The following is a 20,437-nucleotide window of genomic DNA, read 5'->3' as shown; positions in this document are numbered from 1 at the left end:
TGTTTTCCTCAGAGGATTTCCTCTGAGTCACACTTGCTAACGTTCAAAAGAGGGGAAGTGTGCGCTGGATTTTTAAGATCACTTTCCTTCCCGTTTTAGTTGAGTCAAAAATCAGCTTTCATTTGTGAACAAAGAAGCCGAACACTTTAATCTATACCAGGCTATTCAACTGGTGGTCCGGGGGCCAAATCAGGCCCAGGATGAACTCAGTTCAGCCCCCCAGTGGGTTCATTTCAAGTAAAACTAGATTTTAAACCATAAAACAAACTTAATGACAATAACTGCTGGATGTCCAGCCCCTGAGTTCATGGCTTTCAGTAACTGTGGCCCCCTGAGCAATTTAGCTGAATATCCCTGATCTATAGTCAGTGACACATTTCATGAGTTTAGAATATGAAAATATATTTATTTTTATGCATTCAGAAGGTGCATATATAAAATACTATATATACTATAAAATACAGACAAATGCTACATGTGAGTCAGCATTACAGAATTCAAGTCAGTTTTTTAATATAGCGCCAAATCACAACCAAAGTCATCTCAGGGCACCGAACAGAAACATTCACATACATAAAAAGTAGCCCAAGTTAATAATGTTATTTATCTAAATTCAAAAAAGTTCAAGACTAAAACAACAGGACTTTATTTGTGAAAGCTCCTTGGATGAGAAGTGAAATGTCTTCTGTTACAAATAGAGTCCACTTGTTTTTATCTTGAACTTTTTTGAATTCACCATGTCCTGGATGACAGAATCTTCACAGCGTTATTTATCTAAGAAGAAGAAGTTAACTGTGTGTCTTAGATTTGAAAAAGAAGCTGATTTACATTTTGTCTTACAGATCTTTGGGGAGACTGAGCCTGTCCGGATGACATCAGAAGGCTCAGACTGCCGCTGTAAGTGCATTATGCGCCCTCTGAGTAAGGATGCCTGTCTGCGGTTGCGGAGCGGCAGTGTGCGTGTTGAGGACTTCTACACAGTTGAGACAGTCAGCTCTGGATCCGACTGCAAGTGCTCATGCACAGCTCCTCCATCCTCCCTCAACCCATGTGAGAATGAATGGAAAATGGAGAAGCTGAAAAAACAGGCTCCTGAATTACTGAAGGTAAGGAAGTGAAGTTTCAAAGGAAGGGTCCAAGATTTAAAGATGTGTTACTACTACCAATACCTGTCAACTGCAAAGAAAGGTGCATTACCCAAGGAACCAATGTATAAGTACTGGAACACCCTTTTTATAGCCCATTCTTTGCCCATTAGTCTTCCATAGATTGTTCTCTACTAAACAAAGATCACTGTTGTACCCAGCTATGTTTGCACACACACACACACGCACACACACACACACGCGCGCACACACACACACACACATGCACGCCTACTTAGAGCAGTCTTGTTGTACTTGGATCAGCACACATTTCCACACACAGCGTTCAGTGATAAGCAGCGGATCATCCTACATGTTGAGGAAATAGTATCTGCAGGAAAACAACAGAAAACAGCTGAGTCTAGAACATGGAAAAAGACATTAAATGGAAAGAAGAGTGTAGTGTTAGAATAGAAATAGAAAAAAATAAAAAAGTTTTATTAATGTTCCATAATTTAGGAAGGGTACATTGTCATTCAGGTGCACACCCAAGTACTTGTAGCTGTTGACCACTTCCACCACAGATCCTCCTATGATCGGGGGGTGGGGGGGATGTAGGTGTGTTTGTTCCTTCTGAAGTCCACGACCATCTCCTTCGTCTTCTTCACATTGATATTGAGGAGCAAAGCATCTTTGTGGTTTAGCTCCGATGCATCTGTACTGAACAAAGGTGCTCTGATTTTTGCACCTCAGAGGTAAGCTGTATGACACACAAAAGAAAAGGTGTATTCAGATCATTTGACTAGTCTTTAAAACAATCTAAAGGCTCCTAAATGTTGAAAAGGAGGCCCAATATATCTGAGACAAACTAAAGACAGCTGTTACACTAACAGCACTCTGCTGCTGACTGAACTAAGTGTAGATATCAATACAGGTAATCAGGGTAAAGATTTTAGTTGGCCATTCTCAGTATCACAGCATTGACCTGTCAGGTTTAAGTGTAGGAGATTATAACTGATGCTGGATCTTCTCCTTTTATGGCATGAATGATCAGCTCCAATCCATGGTAGACCTCCTCGAGGGAACTCTGTACAGCATGGATCTACTGAAAATCCACTCCTACATCAACAAGGTGGTCTCTCAGATGAACACACTAGAAGAGGTAAGCATGAAACACTCGTTGCTTCATTTTGATATAGTCAAAGAATTAGGAGAAATGTGTTCATTGTTGAGCATTACTTGCCAAAAGTTGTTATTTTGTCTTACAGACAATTAAGACCAACCTAACACGAGAAAATGAGTTTGTTCGTGACAGCATGATGAGCCTCACCAACGAGTTTAAAAGATATGAGAACTACTCCAACGTTATGATGAGCATCAAGAAGGAGATCTCCAGTCTCAGTCTGCAGTTGCTGCAGAAAGACTCCTCAGAGAGCAAAGCACAGGTTAGAAGCAACGCAATGTGTGTGGTGTTAAATCAAGGTCGGTGCTTAATTATTAATGTTAGTTTTAGTCTAATTTTATCTTAAGATGAGCAGGGACAGAGTTTTAGATGTTGTAGTCAAACCTTACAAAGTAGCATCATGCTCATTCTTGTGAGAACTTGTAAGATTTTAGCTTTGAGACTGTGTTGAGAATTACTCTGTTACTACCACACAGAGTTTTAGGTTGTTCTCTTTCAAACTGGCTGAGTTGTAGCCATGTATGTGTTTTCACAGGTCATTTGGTTGTGACGGGAATTCCAAACGTGAATGACCCCCGAAGCCACTTAAATTAAGATTCACATCTGACAAATCTCTTCAATAGTTTCAATAAATCCATTTAGTGGTTAATGAGATAATTTAGTGGTTCATGAGATATTTTACTAACAAACAGGCAGAACTGGCTACAATAGACAATGGCAAAGTTTTTAATGCAGTGGTTCATTGCATATTTTGCTCTGACTCAGTTATGGCCAGGCAGGTAAAATACATCCGTAGAGCCAGGGAATGGAACAGACATCACTTCCACAGCTCATCTTTCCAGAGCTGTCTCATCAGACAGTTTCAGTTCAGCTTCTCGGTTTCTGGTCCAATAGCGACTATTTACCTGGACACTGATTTATACACTGTAGGGTTTCTGGGGTCTTGTCCTGTCTTTTCTGTTTCCTCATGTTTTCAGTCACCCCTCAGTGTTCCTCCTCCTTGTGTTCAGCCTTTGTCTCACCTGTGTTCAATGCTAACCACCACAGGTGCCTGTCATTTTACCCTAGTTAATGTCTGTATATTCAGCTCCCTTGTGTCTTGTCATTTGTCTCTGGATTGTCCTCCCTGTGGCTGTGATGTTTCGTCTCCCTCCATGTTCCTTCCTTAAAAGTAAGTCTGTTGCCCGGCCAGCATTTTGTTTTGTTTATTGAAATAAACTAAAGTATTTGCTTTTACTGGGTGTTTCCTGTGCCTTCCTGCACATGGGTTCAAACATTGAAGCAGAACATGATAGAATCCAGAGACCAAACTGAACCCAGAGACCAAACTGAACCCAGCAGGAGGATCACCCTGGTTGAGTTCCTGGCCCGAGAGGCAGAGAAAACTGCCCAATGGGTTAAAGAGGAGAAAGAGAGAAAGAAGGCTCAGTTTCATGGGACCCGCCTGGCTTTCAAACCTGGGTCCGCTGCTTCACCGTCTTTCCTTCATTCACCACCTCATCCAGCTGCTGCTCCTCACTACCCACTTCCTCCCTGCTCTCTTCCTATCTGTCCCAAGTGGTCCTCTGAGGGAGGGGGGCAACCCGCTGGTTCTCCCCATGTCCGGTGCAAGAAGGGAAGAGTTTCACAGGCAGGGCTCACCGGGAGACCATCCAACAAAGCAGTCCAGCCCTCGCTGGCTGGAAGAGCAGCGCAACGCAGTCCTGCTGAGGAAGCCGAGTTCCGGGCAGCTAGACCCGCCTTCTTGGATGTCTGTGTGTGTGGGGGAGGACGACCCCCGCTCCTGCATGTCCTGAGATGACAACCTGAGATGGCAACCTTTGCTCTGAACCATCTAAAGCTGACACTATGGTCACCTCCAGTGATCTCTGGGAGAGGATGGTACCTGTTGAGGACTTTTATTAATGAGTACACCTGGTCAGATAATCTGAGCAAGTCACCAGGGATGTCGGAGTTGTTCCAGGAAGCATGGGTGGAGAGATGCACGCTGCGCTCTCTTCTACTGCCACCTGTCAAACTAGTCTCTGGTCAGCCTGGTTCTCCTCCCAACTAGCCTCCGGGAGTGGCCTCCATGCCCCCGTCTTCAGTCCCTGAAGGAGCTACGCCCCTTCCTGTTGACCCTGAAGTAGCTACGCCCCTTCCTGCAGTTTCCAAAGTGGCTATGCCCCCTCCTGCAGTTTTTGATGTGGCTACAACCCCCTCCTACAGTTTCCAAAATGGCTATGCCCCCTCCTGCAGTTTCCAAAATGGCTATGCCCCCTCCTCCAGGGCCTCTACATCAGCTGCCACCTCCTGGACCTCCCACGTCAGCTGCACCCCTCTGTGCCTCCACGTCAGCTGCACCCCTCTGGGCCTCTATGTCAGCTGCACCCCTCTTGGCCTTCATGTCAGCTGGACCCCTCTGGGTCTCCACTTTAGCTGCCATCCATGGGGTCTCCAAGTCAGCTGCTGCCTACGGGGCCTCCATGTCAACTGCTGCCTCTGGGGTTTCTATGTTAGCTGCAGCCTCATTGGTCCCTACATCAGCTTTAACCTCCTTGATCCCTACATCAGCTGCAACCTCCTTGGTCCCCACATCAGCTGCAGCCTCCTTGGTTCTCACATCAGCTGCAGCCTCCTTGGTTCCCACATCAGCTGCAGCCTCCTTGGTCCCTACATCAGCTGTAGCCTCTTTAGTCCCTGCATCAACTGGAGTCCTGCTGGGCCCATTTCCTGAAGAAGTCCTGCTGGGTCCATCTTCTGAAGTAGACCGGCTGGACCCATCTCCAGATGCAGACCTACAGGGCCCAGTTCTAACCACATTTCCCTCAATGGACTCACTGCTGGCTGTGGTACGCATTGCTGGTCCACCTACTAAGGCTCTCATCGTTGGTCTGCCTGCCAAGGCTCTCATCGCTGGTCTGCCAGCTGAGGCTCCCATCACTGGTTCACCAGCAGCCACAGCCTCTCCAGTGGTCTCTTTGCTTACAGCCACAGTCTCTCCAGTGGTCTCTCTGCCTACAATCACAGTCTCTCCTGTGGTCTCTTTGCCTACAGCCACAGTCTCTCTAGTGCCTCTTAACCTACAGCTGCAGTCTCTCCAGTGGCTTCTTCGCCTACAGCTAGTCTCTCCAGTGTCCTCTTTGCCTACAGCCACAATTTCTCCAGTGGTTTCTTCGCCTACAGTTACGGTCTCTCCAGTGGCCTCTTCAACTGCAGTCGCGGTCTCTCCAGTGTCCTCTCCACCTGTCTCCATGGCCTTCCCGTGGTTCTCCTCACCCCTCTTCTACCAGAGTCCACGTGGGTATAAGTGGATGCCACTGCTGCCCATAAATGAACGGTCTCCTGGCCGCCCTCCAGAACTCTGGCCTGAAGATGTATGGTTTCCAGACCGCACCCCTGATCATATGCCTCATTGGGGACGATCACTGGGCCATCTGTCTCAGTGTCGGTCCTGCTTTGGACGATCTCCTGACCACTCACCTTGATTCTGTGGGTTCCTTTTAATGTGTTTAGTTATACCCAGGTTCCTACTTGTCGTTTTTTTGTTTCTTGCTCCTCATGCTCCTCTGTGCCCTCCGTCCTGTTTTTTCCCGCCTCCTACCAAAATTGGATGTAATTCTCTCCTTGGGATTTCAGGAGTCATCCCATGAGTGGGGGGTCCTGTAAGGTTTCAGGGGTCTTGTCCTGTCTTTTATGTTTCCTCATCTTTTCAGTTACCCCTCAGTGTTCCTCCTCCTTGTGTTCAGCCCTTGTTGTACCTGTATTCAATGTTAATCACCACAGGTGCCTGTCATTTTACACTTGTTAGTGTCTGTATATATTCAGCTCCCTTGTGTTTTGTCATTTGTCTCTGGATTGTCCTTCCTATGGCTGTGACGTTCTTTCTCCCTCCTTGTTCCCTCCTTAAAAGTAAGTTTGTTGCCCTGCCAGCATTTTGTTTTGTTTATTGAAATGAACTTAAGCATTTGCTTTTACTGGGTGTTTCCTGTGCCTTCCTGCACGTGGTTCAAACATTGAAACAGAACATGACACACGCATACACAAAATTCTTTGTAGCAGTCTTATCACTAATGAACCACTAGACAAATTTTAATGAAAGTTTCAAAAAGTACTCATTGTATGTACATCTGCAACTGACCAACTTTCCGAGTCTCTATAAGAGAAGATGATGACACACCTAACTGTTATTAGCTAACTAAAGGTAGCTATAACTCAGTCAACTCCTGCTTCAGGATCACTCCTACTCTATTTCTCTTTCTACATCATGGGAAAACAGTTTAAACCCTGCTCCAATGTGACCCTTGCTGCCCTTCCACTTGGTTTCTTGGACACATAAAACATCTACCATCCTTCTCTGTATCATGTCAGCCAGCTCTCTACCTTTGCCTGTCATTGTCCCCACATTTAGAGTTGCAACCCTCAGTCCTACATTTGTGACTTTTCTCTTCTCCCTCTGTCTCCTGACATGTTTCCCCCCTTGTGGTCTTCGACTAACAGTGGCATAATTTATGCCGGCATCCAGTTTGTCAACAGCACCGTTGGCAGTCGTTGTTGACTCGGGCCTCGACTGATCCAGTATAATGTCACTTGGATGAACTCTCATTATAGTATTCAGTTCAATTCAGTTTATTTATATAGTGCAAAGTCACAACAGAAGTCATCTCAGGGCCCTGAACAGAAACATTCATATACCAGTACATTAAAAAAACACTACAGTATTTATCTGAGGAGCAAACTGCTTTAAATTTAATTCCATCACAGAACTCTCATCTTGAGCAAGCACGAAGGCAACGGTGAAAAGGAAAAACTCCCTCATGAGGAAGAAACCTTTAGCAAAACCAGGCTCGAGACAAGCGGCCATCTGCTTCGACCGGCTGGGTTTGAGAGGAACAGGAAGGAGGAACAGATACACAATGGCAGGTCAAGAATCATGTTAAGATAGAAATAGTATCAAATGAAAATTATTCAATTTTAACAATTCATTTAAGGAAATGAGGTAACTTTGTCTTTTAGTAGTCTATGCCTATAGCAGCATGACAAGCCAACTCTAATTATATGATTTTTCAAAAAGGAAAGTTTTAAGGCCAGTCTTACAAATGGACAATGTGTCAGCCTTAAAGACAGAAACTGGAAGTTGTTTCCACAAGAGTGGAGCCTGTTAACTGAAAGATCTTCCTCCCATTCTGCTTTTGGAAACTCTAGGAACCGCAAGTAAGCCTGCAGTCCGAGAGCAAAGCACTCTGTTAGAAAAATATGGAACAATAAGATCTGTAATATAAGATGGAGCTAAGTTGTTGAGAGCTTTGTAGGTTAGAAGTAAGATTTTGAATTCTGTTCTGAATTTGACAGGGAGCCAATGGAGAGAAGCTAAAACTGGAGAGATATGATCTCTCCTACTAACTCCAGTTAAGACTCTGGCAGCAGCATTTTGGATCAACTGAAGATGATTTAGAGAAGTATTTGGACACCCAAATAATAAACCATTGCAATAGTTCAGTCTAGACGTGACAAATACAAATGCAATGCAGTTTTAGCAAAAGTGTTTTACATTGGATGCCCTTCCTGACACAGCCCTCACCATTTACCCGGGCTTGGGTCCGGCATAAGAGATACACTGGTTTGTGCTCCCTAGAGGCTTGTTTGTAGTTAAAACCTGATATTCTCCTAAAATGTTGTGGTGATCAGAATTTTTTTTCTTACAACTTAATTGAAGTGATAATATATTCTGATGTTTTTTGTTTGTTTGTTTCTTCAACAAAATGTGTTTCTCTTACTGAAGTTGTAGAAGTGAATGAGATATTTGCATATAAAACACACAAGCCAATGTCAGATACCCTGACACCTGATGTCTTGCAGGACACTCGTGATGTGAAAACCAAGACTTTAAAATTACCAAATAAGAAGACTCCTGTAGTCAACTCTCCACCCAAGCCAACCAAAGAGAAGGCAGTGAAGCCCAAAAAGGAGAACATTAAACCTGGGAAAGCAGGGAAGCCTGACCCTACAGTGAAAACCAAGGTGGTTGGTCACCAGCCCGGTGTCATAAAGAGCATGACATACTACAAGGCCTCTAAAACTGATGAAGATGAGCATGGAGAAGGTGAGACTCTTTAGTTTGGCTTAAACACTTTGTTTATTTTCCAAGCAAGTGGGGTGTTCATAAAAAGTCACCCACTGTGAGCCAAAGCAAACAATGTGCTTGCACTTCAGCTGAATTTACACTCCCATTTGTGTGTGATCATCTGTGCACAATCCGCTGTGGGTGTTGAAAAGCATCCAGATTTACTTTTTAGCAGTTACCTCATTCCAGAATTAGAACAAGCCGGCTGCCCCAGTCTCTGTGTGTTCATGAGTCTGCTTATTTCCAATATGCCTCATGGAATGCTGCATAAATCTGAAAGAAACCTGAAGAAAGTGATCATTAGGTGTACCGTACATCTAAAACTGATTAAGGAGCCAACCCTTTTCAAGATGTCTACCACAGCCAGCTGACCTTATAAACATAAAAATGGCTGCAATTCTGACTTATTCCCAACACATACAATAGTCTGAACATTAACAGATTGTGTAAGATTGTTGTTTAAAATTTTGCTTCTATATATATTTTTTTGTCTGTTACAAAATACAATAGTCCCTCACTTAATGTGGGGGTTACGTTCCAGACACCCCTGCGATAGGTGAAAAACCGTGAAATAGGAACGCCATAGTTCTTTTAGTAGTTTTATATATTTTAAGGCTTTATAAACCCTTCCCATACTCTTGCAAATTCTAAACTCAAACCTACGTCAATTTATCAACATACATATACCATGTTTTTCGCCATTTAAGTCACAGACGTTGGCATAATTTGCCTGCCTTGCGGCTTATACGCCTAAGCAGTGTATTTATAAATTTTTTTCCCCGCATATTTATAAACCAATTTTTGGCTGCGATATGACTGTTTTCATTCATTCTAACTGAAAGCATTGACCACTACCATTTTCAGCCACTAGATGGCACTCGAGTAGTATGGCATGCCGTTGTATCATGTAATAGGTAGAAGTGACTATTAATGACACAATAGATGTCCCCAGATCCAAACGGAAATCCAGAGGTGATCGGGCTTTTGCAGTTGCTGCTCCAAAATTTGTGGAACAGTTTACCCGAGAATTTAAAGAGCGCTCAGACTGTTGAGACTTTTAAATCTTTGCTGAACTCATTTGTATTCCTTGGCATTTGATCCACGCAGAGTCTGAGAACAAATTTTGAGCAGATTTTATTGTTGTTGTGTATTTACTGTTAACTTTCGTATGTTTTTGAGTGGCACTAGATGCATTTTTTACTCTTTTTATTAAGGATGCACCGATCTACTTTTTTTACTTCCGATCCGATCCCGATACCTAAATCTGAGTATCGGCCAATACCGATCCAGTTCCGATATCATGATCATCATTGATTTTATATGAGGCTGTAATAATCTCCTCTCAAGTACAATTTGTACAAATATATGCATGCATGTCCAAAAAGGCAATTTGAGGTAAGTTGTATTAATGTTGGATAAGTTTTAAAGTTAGAATTAAATTCTAACACAAAACATGTTTTTTATTCCTAGTTTTAACGTGGATATTAAAGTGATTAATTTAAGTGATTGTTTAAAGTTATTTATTTTTTTTTTTAAATAAGGGGCAGATATAAGATTTTTTTTTTCTTTCTGCACTCTTTTCATTCAATATTTTCTTTTTGATGATTTTTTAAAATTTTGTTTCTTTTAAATGAATGAATAAATGAATTAAAATAAAATAAAATGTTAAATGGCTTCAAACTTCTGCTAAGTTCATGGCATAAACCAACAGACATGTTCCTGTTTTTAGTATTTTACATCACTTTATAATGTAGCTGTTTATGTTTTTAATATAATTTTCAAATCATGTTTTTTTTATGATTGTCTACTGTTGTACTGATAAATATTTCCTGGAGGGTAAACTATATCTTGGCTGCAAGTATCAAGCTGAGAAATACTTTGTTTTCTACAACTGATAGTGGTTGCACATGAATCATGATGAAGTTTAGCAACTTCTCGTTAAACATTTGAGCTCCGTGGTTTCAGCGATGTCTTCTTCTTGTTCAGTTCGAAGCAGGCAGTCTGATTTGGGTCAGCCACGCTCAGTCTGTCCCTCCTCAGAGACGGACAGACTGAGCGGGGCAGATTGGACGTGGCTGGCCGGTGTCGAGTCGCCTGTTGTGGGTTGAGCAAAGAGCAGCGCCCCGCTGAAGCCACGGAGCTTGAATGTCCATCGTAAAACTAACTTTACCGTGGTTTAATGTGGCGCTATGGCTCTGCAGACATTGCACGTTGCTGTCTTGTTTTGTGGTGTTTAGTATAAAATACTTCCACACAGCAGACATGTTTAGATGAAAAGTTTGTTAGCTGTTAGCCACAGTGCTGCTAACTCAGTCCTCACGTTGTAGCTGCTGCAAACTATGAACTGGATTTCCTTAATGTGAAGCGGGTCTTATTACTCTGGGCTCATGAGACACGCCGCCGTTCAGGAAATCCATTCCATAGTTTGAAGCCAACATGCATCATGGATCAGAAATATCGGCAGGTTGGATCGGAAAAATCCGATACATAAATTATGCTAGTATCAGAGGCCGATACCGATACTGGATTGGATCGACTCCAACCCTACTTTTTATCTATCTTAACTGCAAAGCACTTTGGTCAGCTTTTGTTGTTTTTATGTGCTATATAAATAAATTGACATTGACACTGACAATCGGCTTGCCACGGCCTGACACCTTTGTTCTGCTTGTTGCTCGGAGCAACCGTCAAATCAGCTTCATTTCGCTGTGCCGCCCCAACAAAATGCAGCTAATTTGACTATTAAAGTGCATTTATTAAGTAAAAGTTCAACTGAGACACACCTTTAATATAATGTCGAGCGAACACAATTGTTTTAGGTGCTTATATTGTTAAATTTCGAAGAAATGTGTAGCGTTCCTCCTTTTGGATTTCCTCCCTGTCTACATGTTCCCGGGAGCACCAAGGCAGCAAATACTTTTGAAATACAGCTGATTTGACTGTTAAAGTCCCTTTATTAAGTTAAAGTTCAACTGAGACACACCCTTACTATAAAGTTGAGCAAACAAATAATAGTTTTTAGGTGCTTATCTTGTTAAATTTCAAAGAAATATGCAGCAACTCGGCCCTCTGTGCATGCTCGCTTCTGCGTATCGGCTTTTGAAATACAGCTGATTTGACCGTCAAAGTGCATTTATTAAGCAAACATTAGACTGAGACACACATTTACTATAATTTTGAGTAAAAATAAATGTTTTTAGTTGGTCATCTTGTTAAACTTTGAAAAAATGCACAGCGACTTATCCCGTGCACGTGCTTACATCCGCGTATCGGCTTTTGAAATTCAGCTGATTTGACCAGCAAAGTGTATTTATTAAGCAAAAGTTAGATTGAGACACGCCTTTACTATAATATTGAGCAAACAAATAATTGTTTTTAAGGGTTAAACTTGTTAACTTCTTGTTAAAGTCCTCCAGTGCACGCCTCCCGCGGCCAATCTATTTTTGGCACAACACCGGCCCACATTTCCGGGTTCGACCCATATTTCTGGGTTGTCAACGGTGACACATAATAGATGCAACGTATACGGCGAAGCAATGTATTTATGGATTTTTCCACTTTAATAGACATATTTGGACTGATGCGACTTATAGGGTGGTGCAACGTTTATGGGGAAAATACAGTATGTACTGTACAGTACTGCAAAATTTTATCTGGGTACTCACCAGTTCTGCAGACCAGCAGCTGCGGCTCGGTTCTGATTCAGCAGACCTACCCTGAAGCAGGATGAAGCCCACTGCCCCGCCCAGGTTGATGTGCGCATGTTGCTGCTCGAGGAAGGGCACTCCGCACGCAAGGGTGCCCAGGATGTAGTCTACCACCTCTGCCCAGGTCTAGACCAGCACCACAGCGACCAGAACCAGGCCGAATCCCGCCGCTGTCTGCATGTTATGTTTGCTTCCTCCACTGCTGCCTTTTTGGCGGAAAGCAGCGGCTGAAAGCACTGTGGGCTTCTGGGCCATGTAGTTCTTTTGACTTGCGTTACAGTATAGGCTTATTGAAAGAAAGCTACAAAGTGGCGGCACCTGTCCAAAGTAATTTTTGTTTTTTGTTCATGAACCACTGAAATTTAGTACAGCTTAACTCTTTGAAACAAAGTAATCTTAGTCTAAAACTCAGCATTAACCTTTTTAACAGTAAAGAGTGTTTTCACGGTTGTGCAGCACACAACACAAGACTTAGGTGTTTTTATTCCCTCCAATGCGGGTCTGGTGAGTGCATGGTTGAATTTGTGGTCTATTCAGCAAGCAGGAAATCCAAATCTTTTATTGACAAAATACTTGGAGCTGATGGAATGTCGTCTCAGTGCAGTGCTGTCATGTCCATGACATGCCTCAGCTCAGAGGACCCTCGTCTCTGCAGCGAAAACATTTCCCGTCTTCTTCCAATCCTCTAGATTTACGAGTGAATAGGCCACATGGACATAAGGCCGTCAGAAGCAGTGTTCTGCCACGTATGTGAACTTGAGAGAGAGTCCAGTCATCCTTGTCCAATCTCTGCCCCCTTTTCCTGCCCCCCCCCCCTTTTTTTATTTTTAAAACTCACCCCCACCCCAAACAGTTTAGTTAAACTGTTATTCTTCAAACATCGGCACAGGATCAAATAGGTAAAAAAAACAAAAACAAATGTTTATAGAAAACATTTTAAAATGCTAAGTGAAATTATACCCTCAGGAGCCATGTGGATAAATCTGCACTGTTTTATTACTGCAACTGTCCACATATGTACAAAGACAAAAGCATGGTCATGTGTTTTTCACCAGATTTCTGAATACATTGTGTAGTAGTGTTGTTGCTCCAGCTGAGGTTGTCATTCAGGTGCACACCCAAGTACTTGTAGCTGGAGACCACTTCCACCACAGATCCTCCTTTGTTTCGGGAGTGGGGAGGGGGGGGCAAGGTGTGTTTGTTCCTTCTGAAGTCCACGACCATCTCCTTCATCTTCTCCACATTGATGTGAAGGTTGTTCTTCTTGCACCAGCTCTCCAGGTGTTCCACCTCCTGCCTGTAGCTGGACTCATTGTTTGTGATGCATCCCACCACCACTGTATCATCTGCAAACTTTACAATATGACATCCTGGATGGGTAGGTGCACAGTCATATCAGGGTTAATATAAATTGATCTACAAACAATGGTGCTCAGGTCTGAAGAAAGTTATGTATGCATGATCTCACCACACATCTCACCTTTAAAGAAATCTGTGTGATGTAAACTTGCATGTTCTTTGTGTGTGTGTGTGTGTGTGCACAAAATGTGTGAGCTGATAGAGTTTTCAGTGCAACGATAGGGGCATCTTTTTGAGCATGCTAGATCACCATGGTAACGAAGATATCTACCTGGTTATGATAAAAAGCTGAACTCGTTTACTGATTCTAGGGGTGTCCCAATACCAGTTTTTTTTTCAGTCCAAGAACAAGTATTTAAGATTGGATACTTGCCAATACTAAGTACAGATAATGAGTAGTTAATAAGTTAGTACTCAAACCCTAGACGAGTTTAGAAACACATTTCTTTTATTGAGAACACAGCAAAGAGCAAATGGTAAATGGACTGTATTTATGTAGCACCTTTCTATCTAATCAAGATACTCAAAGCTCTTTAAGACACAATCTGTGCCTCATTTACCTCCACACACATTCGTACAGCACTCTATTACATCTCTAGATAATCTGAATCTGTAGAGACTAATCAAAGCTTTAGACCACATTTACACTGATGGGACACATCGGAGGCAATGAGGGGTTCAGTGTCTTGCTCAGGAACACTCGGCATGTGACTGCTGGTGAAATCAAACCCACAACTCTCCCACTGGAGGATGACTGCTCTAACCACTCAGCCACAGCTGCCCCAAAGCCCCACTGTCTGTTGTTGTGACTTCCTGCGTTTGGTTTTAAATATTCTCAAAACTATAGACATGGAGTTTTTGTCTATTATATGCAAAGTGGATGAGAAAATGGTCACTGAGCATAAAAGTGGTATTAGTTTGAAGTACTGGGGAGTTTTTATGAGTACAAATAGAAATACTTGGGCCTGATACCAGAAACCAGTAACTGATTCTGTTCTTAACGATGTCCCAGACCAAAAAAAAAAATCAAATTTGAACATCATCTGTCATCATAGCTTGCTTGGTGTTGCAAGATTTAAAACAAGCTGTACACTAATGTCCGCTGAGAGATTTGAATAGTGAACATTTCTAGTTTTTGAGTATTTTTCTTAACTGGAACTGAAAAAAGAACACATATAAACCTTAATGTTTTTGTTGCAAGATATTCAAGTGGGTAGGAGTTACACTGTGGAGAAGAACAGAAATAGTCACTGCAGAGTGATGGATCCTGGCGAGTGAAGGGAGCACTTTTATCCACCACCAGGTGCAGTGGTGGAGCCAAGGGTGGCCAATGATGGCCTTGGCCACACCCCCTTTGATCATCCCAGTCTTTTAGAAAACATTACTTTTAAGTAATGTAAAAATTTAAAAACATTTTGTTTAATAATTGGGGTGGCTGGTTTACATATTTAAATGGTGACAGTCATCTTGGACTTTGACATGGCAACCCAGTGTAGGATTTGTGGTTTGTGTTGCCTGGGGTCTGGCCCCATCTTGTTTTGTCTCGATCTTGTGCTCCCTTATGCATCATTACCTCAATTCCCCACACCCGTGAGGCTCACAGGTGTTGCTTGTTATGTCTCGTTAGTCACTGTATAAAAGTCTATGTCTTTGTGTTATTTGTTGTCTGGGCATCATCTTGCAATTGTCCCAGAGTTCCTACGTGTTCCTAGTGTTTCTACTAGTGATGGCGAGATGAAGCTTCATGAAGCACTGAGGCTTTCCATCAAATAGCTTGACTCGTGATCCAATGTGCCATGGTGCTTCATTTGCTCTACTGCGCCATCTAAGTGGTAAATGTAAAACCGGTAGATGGATTATAATATAACTGGTTTGCAAAGCTTTAAGTTGAAATGGTAAATGGTAAATGGACTGTACTTATATAGCACCTTCCTATCTTATTTCAAGATACTCAAAGCGCTTTACACTACAATCTGTGCCTCATTTACCCATTCATACAGCTCTCTACTAGATCTCTACAAAGATAATTCAACAAATCATTCTAAAGAGACTAATCAGTGCTTTAGATCACATACAGACACCGATGGGACACACATCGGAGGCTATGAGGGGTTCATTGTCTTGCCCAGGGACACTTCGACATTTGACTGCTGGTGGATTCGAACCCCCAACTCTCGCATTGGAAGAAGACTGCTCAAACCACTCAGCCACAGCCGCCCCTTGAATTAAAGAAAAGAAAGAAATCATGTTTGTGAGGACCTCAAATAGTCTAAATTTGATCTGCAAATGATCTTAATTTGTCTTTATGATGATGATGGATTTTTCTGTCTGCCCCTTATATTTCGAATCTCGTGCGTGCAAACGAGCCAGTTCCTGAATCGGTCACGTGGTACGGCCCGCTAGCGAGGCCTTGAACGTCACTACATGCGTCATCAGAACACGTCTCGATACACGCTCCACATAAATCCTCCTAGTTTACTCAACACACGCTTCGAAGCCTCGACACAGAAGGACACATCACTAGTTTCTACATTTCTTGGATTTCTGCGAGTACAGCTACCACGTCAGCTTGTTTATTTTGTATTATTAAAAGTGCTTTCATTTTACTTTCTGGGTCTCTGAGTCCTGCCTGCACCACTGGATTCAACTCTAAAACCACTCTTCACAACATCCAGTTCTTGAAAGGGACCAATCCTCTTCATTACTGCAGCTGAAACCAAATGCTGCTGCTTATTTCATGACAGAAACAAGAAAATGTGATCATAAAAAAAAAAATCAGAGATTCTTTCTTTTGCCTAGAGGTAGCCACAGACCACAATGGAAGTCAGTACTCACTTGTTTTTCAAGTAATCATGCTCCCAACATGCACGATTGTATGAAAGAAGAATATTTCTTATTCCCCATTTTCACTCAGCAGCAGCTGTACCAACTGTGCCACCATTCTGCCCCGATACAAATTGTTGCAATAATCACTGGTGTACATGGGTGATGGGAGAGTATTTTGGAGGTCATAGAATGGTTTTAATAGTAGAAAACAATGTTCTGGTGTTCCCATTACTTGTACCAAATAAATTAGCACAGTAGACTGATTTAGCTATGCAGACAGAATCCTTGTAGTGTTTTATATGGACTTCAAATAATTTTTTATGAATAATGAGTCCTGTTTTATTATATAGTCGTTCCAAACTGCGTCCTTTAGATTTAGGACAGCAGAGTTCTTGAGTATACCAGGGAGCAGAGCGAGAGAAATGAACAGTACGTGTCTTAACAGGGGCAAGTTCATCCAAAATACGTTGAATACTGCTGTTGTAGTACGAAACCAGGCTACTAGGACAAGATAGATTATTGTAATTAAGGGAGACATTCAGTTTGTTAGAGAGTACAGAAGACTCAATGTTCTTGACATTACGGAAGGAAGTAGTTTGAGATGACTGATATCTAGAAATCTCTAGATTAGCATTAAAAGAGACCAGTTTATGATCAGATATAGGCAGGTTTGATGTGACACAGTTAGAGGGAGCTATACCAGAACAACAAACTAGGTCAAGAATGTGACCTTTCATATGAAGAGGAGGAAGAACAGCCCTCCCTCCCGTTGTCATTTTTTTCCCCTCCCCTTGTCTCTTCCGCTCTGTTTAATGTCCCTGTTTAAGCTTAAATGAGGTACTGGTATTTAAACATATATTTTTGGGTGGGTGGAGTTATGTTTGGGTATTTGAAACCATGAGCAAAAGGCCTTGTACATCTGATTACCTGAGAGCTTTCTCTCTGTGTGATGGGAGCCACAAGCACCCAGCTCTGCCAAAGGAAAATGCTAATCAAAGACAGGAAGCTACCAAAAGACAGCAGCAAGTCTTTCAAAATAAAATATAAATTTGGAAATTATGAAAAAATACATAAATATGATGCTCCTGCATATAAACTTTGGAGTACAAAGTGTGAGAAAAAAGTAGCAACTTGTACACAGGCAATTATGCTACCTTCCTCCTGACCAACTCTAAACTAAAAGTATTTATTCAGTGTAAATGGACTGTACTTATTTAGTGCCTTTCTGTCTGATCAAGACACTCAAAGTGCTTTACTCTACAATCTGTGTCCTCATTTACCCATTCATACAGCTCTATACTAGATCTATACAAAGATAATTGAACAACTCATTCTAAAGAGACTAATCAGAGCTTTATCACATTCATACACTGATGGGACACACATCAGAGGCTATGGGGGGTTCAGTGTCTTGCCCAGGGACACTTCAGCATGTGACTGCTGGTGGATTCGAACCCCCAACTCTAGCATTGGAGGACGACTGCTCTAACCACTCAGCCACAGCCGCCCCAATCTACAATCTAAACAGTCCAAATTATTTTCACATATAAATCCTAAACATAGATGGATCTGGACCCTGATTTATTGTTTTATAACACTACTCTTGTTTTAACTGCATTCTTACTGTAGTTTATTGTTGTCTGTACTTTCTATGTTCTGTCTGGAGCAGGTCTCTCTTGTAATTGAGTCCTTGTGGCTCAATGAGACTAACCTGTAGAAATAAAAGTTGATTGAGAAAAAAAGATCATGACATCAAAATATCTCATTCAAAAGATCCTTCTACTTTAGATAAACTTATTATTGTCACGGTCTGTTCTGTGTTTAGTTTATCTGTGTTTTCTGGTCTTTTCTCATTTCTCCCTCCTCCAGTCTTCTCAGGATTTTTCCAGCCAACCTGCTACCTGTCCCCAGTCAGTGACCACCTCAGGTTTTTGTTATTTGTTCCCTTCTTAGTGTCTCTTTAAATGCTGTGTCAGTTTTTGTCCCTTGTTTGAGCATCTAGAGTTTTTACATAGTATTTCCTTGAGTTTTCAGTTTTTGGTTTTTGTGCTGCCTCATCAGCCTTTTTGTTTTGTCTTTTGTAAACAAATTAGTTTATTTCACGTTTGACTTCTTGAGTTTTGGTTTTGCGTTTGGGTTCCGATCCTCCACCAAACATGATAAAAATAAATAGTTGTCCATAGTATCATAAAACTGGTTCGGATCTTACCTCGCTGACAGATCCTTTTGTGTCTCCATCAAGGATTTTAGTTCCGCTGAGGCAGAGCTTAAATGGAGGTTCCGCAGGGGTCCATCCTGGGTCCCCTCCTATTCTCTTTATACCTGCTGCCACCTGGTGCTATTTTCCATTAACACAACATGCCCTTCCACTTCTATGCTGATGACTGTCAAATTTACTTCCCCCTAAGACACAATGGTACATGCTCTATTCAACCGCTGCTCGACTGCCTGGCTGACATCAGGGACTGGATGGCTTTAAACTTCTTGAGTTTCAATGAAAAGAAGTCTGAAGTCATGTTGTTCCCTCCCAACGACACGATCACAAACCACTGCATCGACCTCTCTGCTCTAACCCTGTCAGAAAAACAGAGTCACTAATCTGGGAGTGATAATGGACCCTTCCCTGAAACTTAACAATCATGTAAACATGATTGTTAAATCATGTTTCTTCCAACTGAGGCAGCTGTCTGAACTGAAGCCCATATTGTCCAAAAAGAACCTGGAGACAGTAATACATGCATTCATTACATCTAGGCTTGATTACTGCAATTCACTCCTGTTTGGTATCAGTCAGACCTCTATTGCACGACTACAACTGGTCCAGAATGCAGCAGCCCGATTTTTAACCAGTACAGGCAAAAGAGAGCACATTACACCAGTTTTGGTCTCACTGCACTGGTTACTGGTTCACTTTCGAATCCAGTTCAAAATACTCATGTATGTCTACAAATCACTGAACGGTGTCTCCCCCCCCCCCCCCTCTCTCTGATCTGCTACAACCGTATGTCCCACCACGCTCCCTGAGGTCAGTGGACCAGTTGCTCCTCACAGTTCCAGGAACTCGTCTTAAGTGCAGAGGTGACAGGGCCTTCTCTGTAGCAGGACCAAGACTTTGGAACGAGTTACCTCTGCTTGTCAGACAGGCCCCCTCCCTCTCCGTTTTCAAGTCCCGTTTAAAAACTCACTACTATTCAGTAGCTTTCAACACCAGATGATCTGTGTTTTGATCCTGTATGCTCCACACTGGTTAGTCGTCATTATCTGCATCGTTGTTATGTCTATATTCTGCTTTACCTCATTTTGTATTTTGCTTTGTGTGTTACCTGTTGTTCTGTCTGTACAGCACTTTGGTTGGCCTTGTAGCTGTTTTAAGTGCTTTATAAATAAAGTGGTATGGTATGGTATAAAACAGTTACCTTTATTTAATCACTGTTAAAGTAACGTTAAAATTTGATAAAGATTGTTCATAGTAACTAGTTGGTGCCATATTCATAATATTTTCACCACAGTTGGAGTATTGTTTTGTTCATGGCTCTGTTCTTGATGACTTGTTGAGATTCAGCCCTCATTCAATGGTTAAGTATTAAAATTGATACAGTTGGTGTGGTGCCTACCAAGAGTTTAAAACAGTAGCAAGGCATGTTTCACCCTTCTCTCACCTTAGTGTTACACAACTTGCACATTGGACATGTGTGATACATCATCTTAAAATGACCCTTTATAAATGACTTATGGTACATCATAAATCTATCAGCATCTATTCAAGCAGTCTTTGATCTGATTGTTTTAAAGTGAATAACGTTCTTTAAAATGTGCACCCCATGTGTTCAACTGAACACAGACGGATAATCCACCCATCAACTATTAGTTGATGTTTTCATTTTGAACCTCCATTCAAACAGCTGGACTGGAAGCAATCAGTTGGATCTCTGCTAAATATTCCTTATATCCATGACCTTTATGAAAACACTAGTCCGGGATTATTCAACTGGCGGCCTGGGGGCCAAATCAAATGCTCAGTTCGGCTCCTCAATGGGTTCCTATTGAAATAAAACTACATTTTAAAACCATAAAACAGCCTAATGACAATAACTGCTGGATGCCCGGCCCCTGAGCGCTTGTCTTTCAGTAACTGTGCCCCCTGATCAGTTTAGTTGAATAGTCTTGCTCTAGT

At 42.1% G+C, this 20,437-nt stretch overlaps 1 protein-coding gene across 1 annotated transcript; it reads left to right on the top strand.

Moving 5' to 3' along the window:
• Window positions 1-908: 908 nt before the first annotated feature.
• On the top strand, window positions 909-12,309 carry LOC119413715 (olfactomedin-like protein 2A). Its single transcript, XM_037680770.1, has 5 exons — window positions 909-1,106; window positions 2,140-2,247; window positions 2,354-2,530; window positions 8,107-8,350; window positions 12,203-12,309. Exons 1-5 carry the CDS (start codon window positions 909-911, stop codon window positions 12,307-12,309), a joined length of 834 nt encoding a protein of 277 aa, XP_037536698.1.
• Window positions 12,310-20,437: the final 8,128 nt, after the last annotated feature.

The sequence above is a fragment of the Nematolebias whitei genome, chromosome 8 (assembly GCF_014905685.2).
Source record: "Nematolebias whitei isolate Nwh7 chromosome 8, NemWhi1, whole genome shotgun sequence".
In the NCBI taxonomy this organism is placed as follows: Eukaryota; Metazoa; Chordata; class Actinopteri; order Cyprinodontiformes; family Rivulidae; genus Nematolebias; species Nematolebias whitei.
The sequence above is the reverse complement of the archived record's forward strand: the minus strand, read 5'-3'. Positions and strand labels throughout refer to the sequence as shown.

Coding starts and splice junctions, on each gene's coding strand:
- LOC119413715 (XM_037680770.1), top strand. CDS start 909: ATGCGCCCTCTGAGTAAGGATGCCTGTCTGCGGTTGCGGAGCGGCAGT. Junction 1,107..2,139: donor AGGCTCCTGAATTACTGAAG/GTAAGGAAGTGA, acceptor ATGAATGATCAG/CTCCAATCCATGGTAGACCT. Junction 8,351..12,202: donor TGAAGATGAGCATGGAGAAG/GTGAGACTCTTT, acceptor ACCTCTGCCCAG/GTCTAGACCAGCACCACAGC.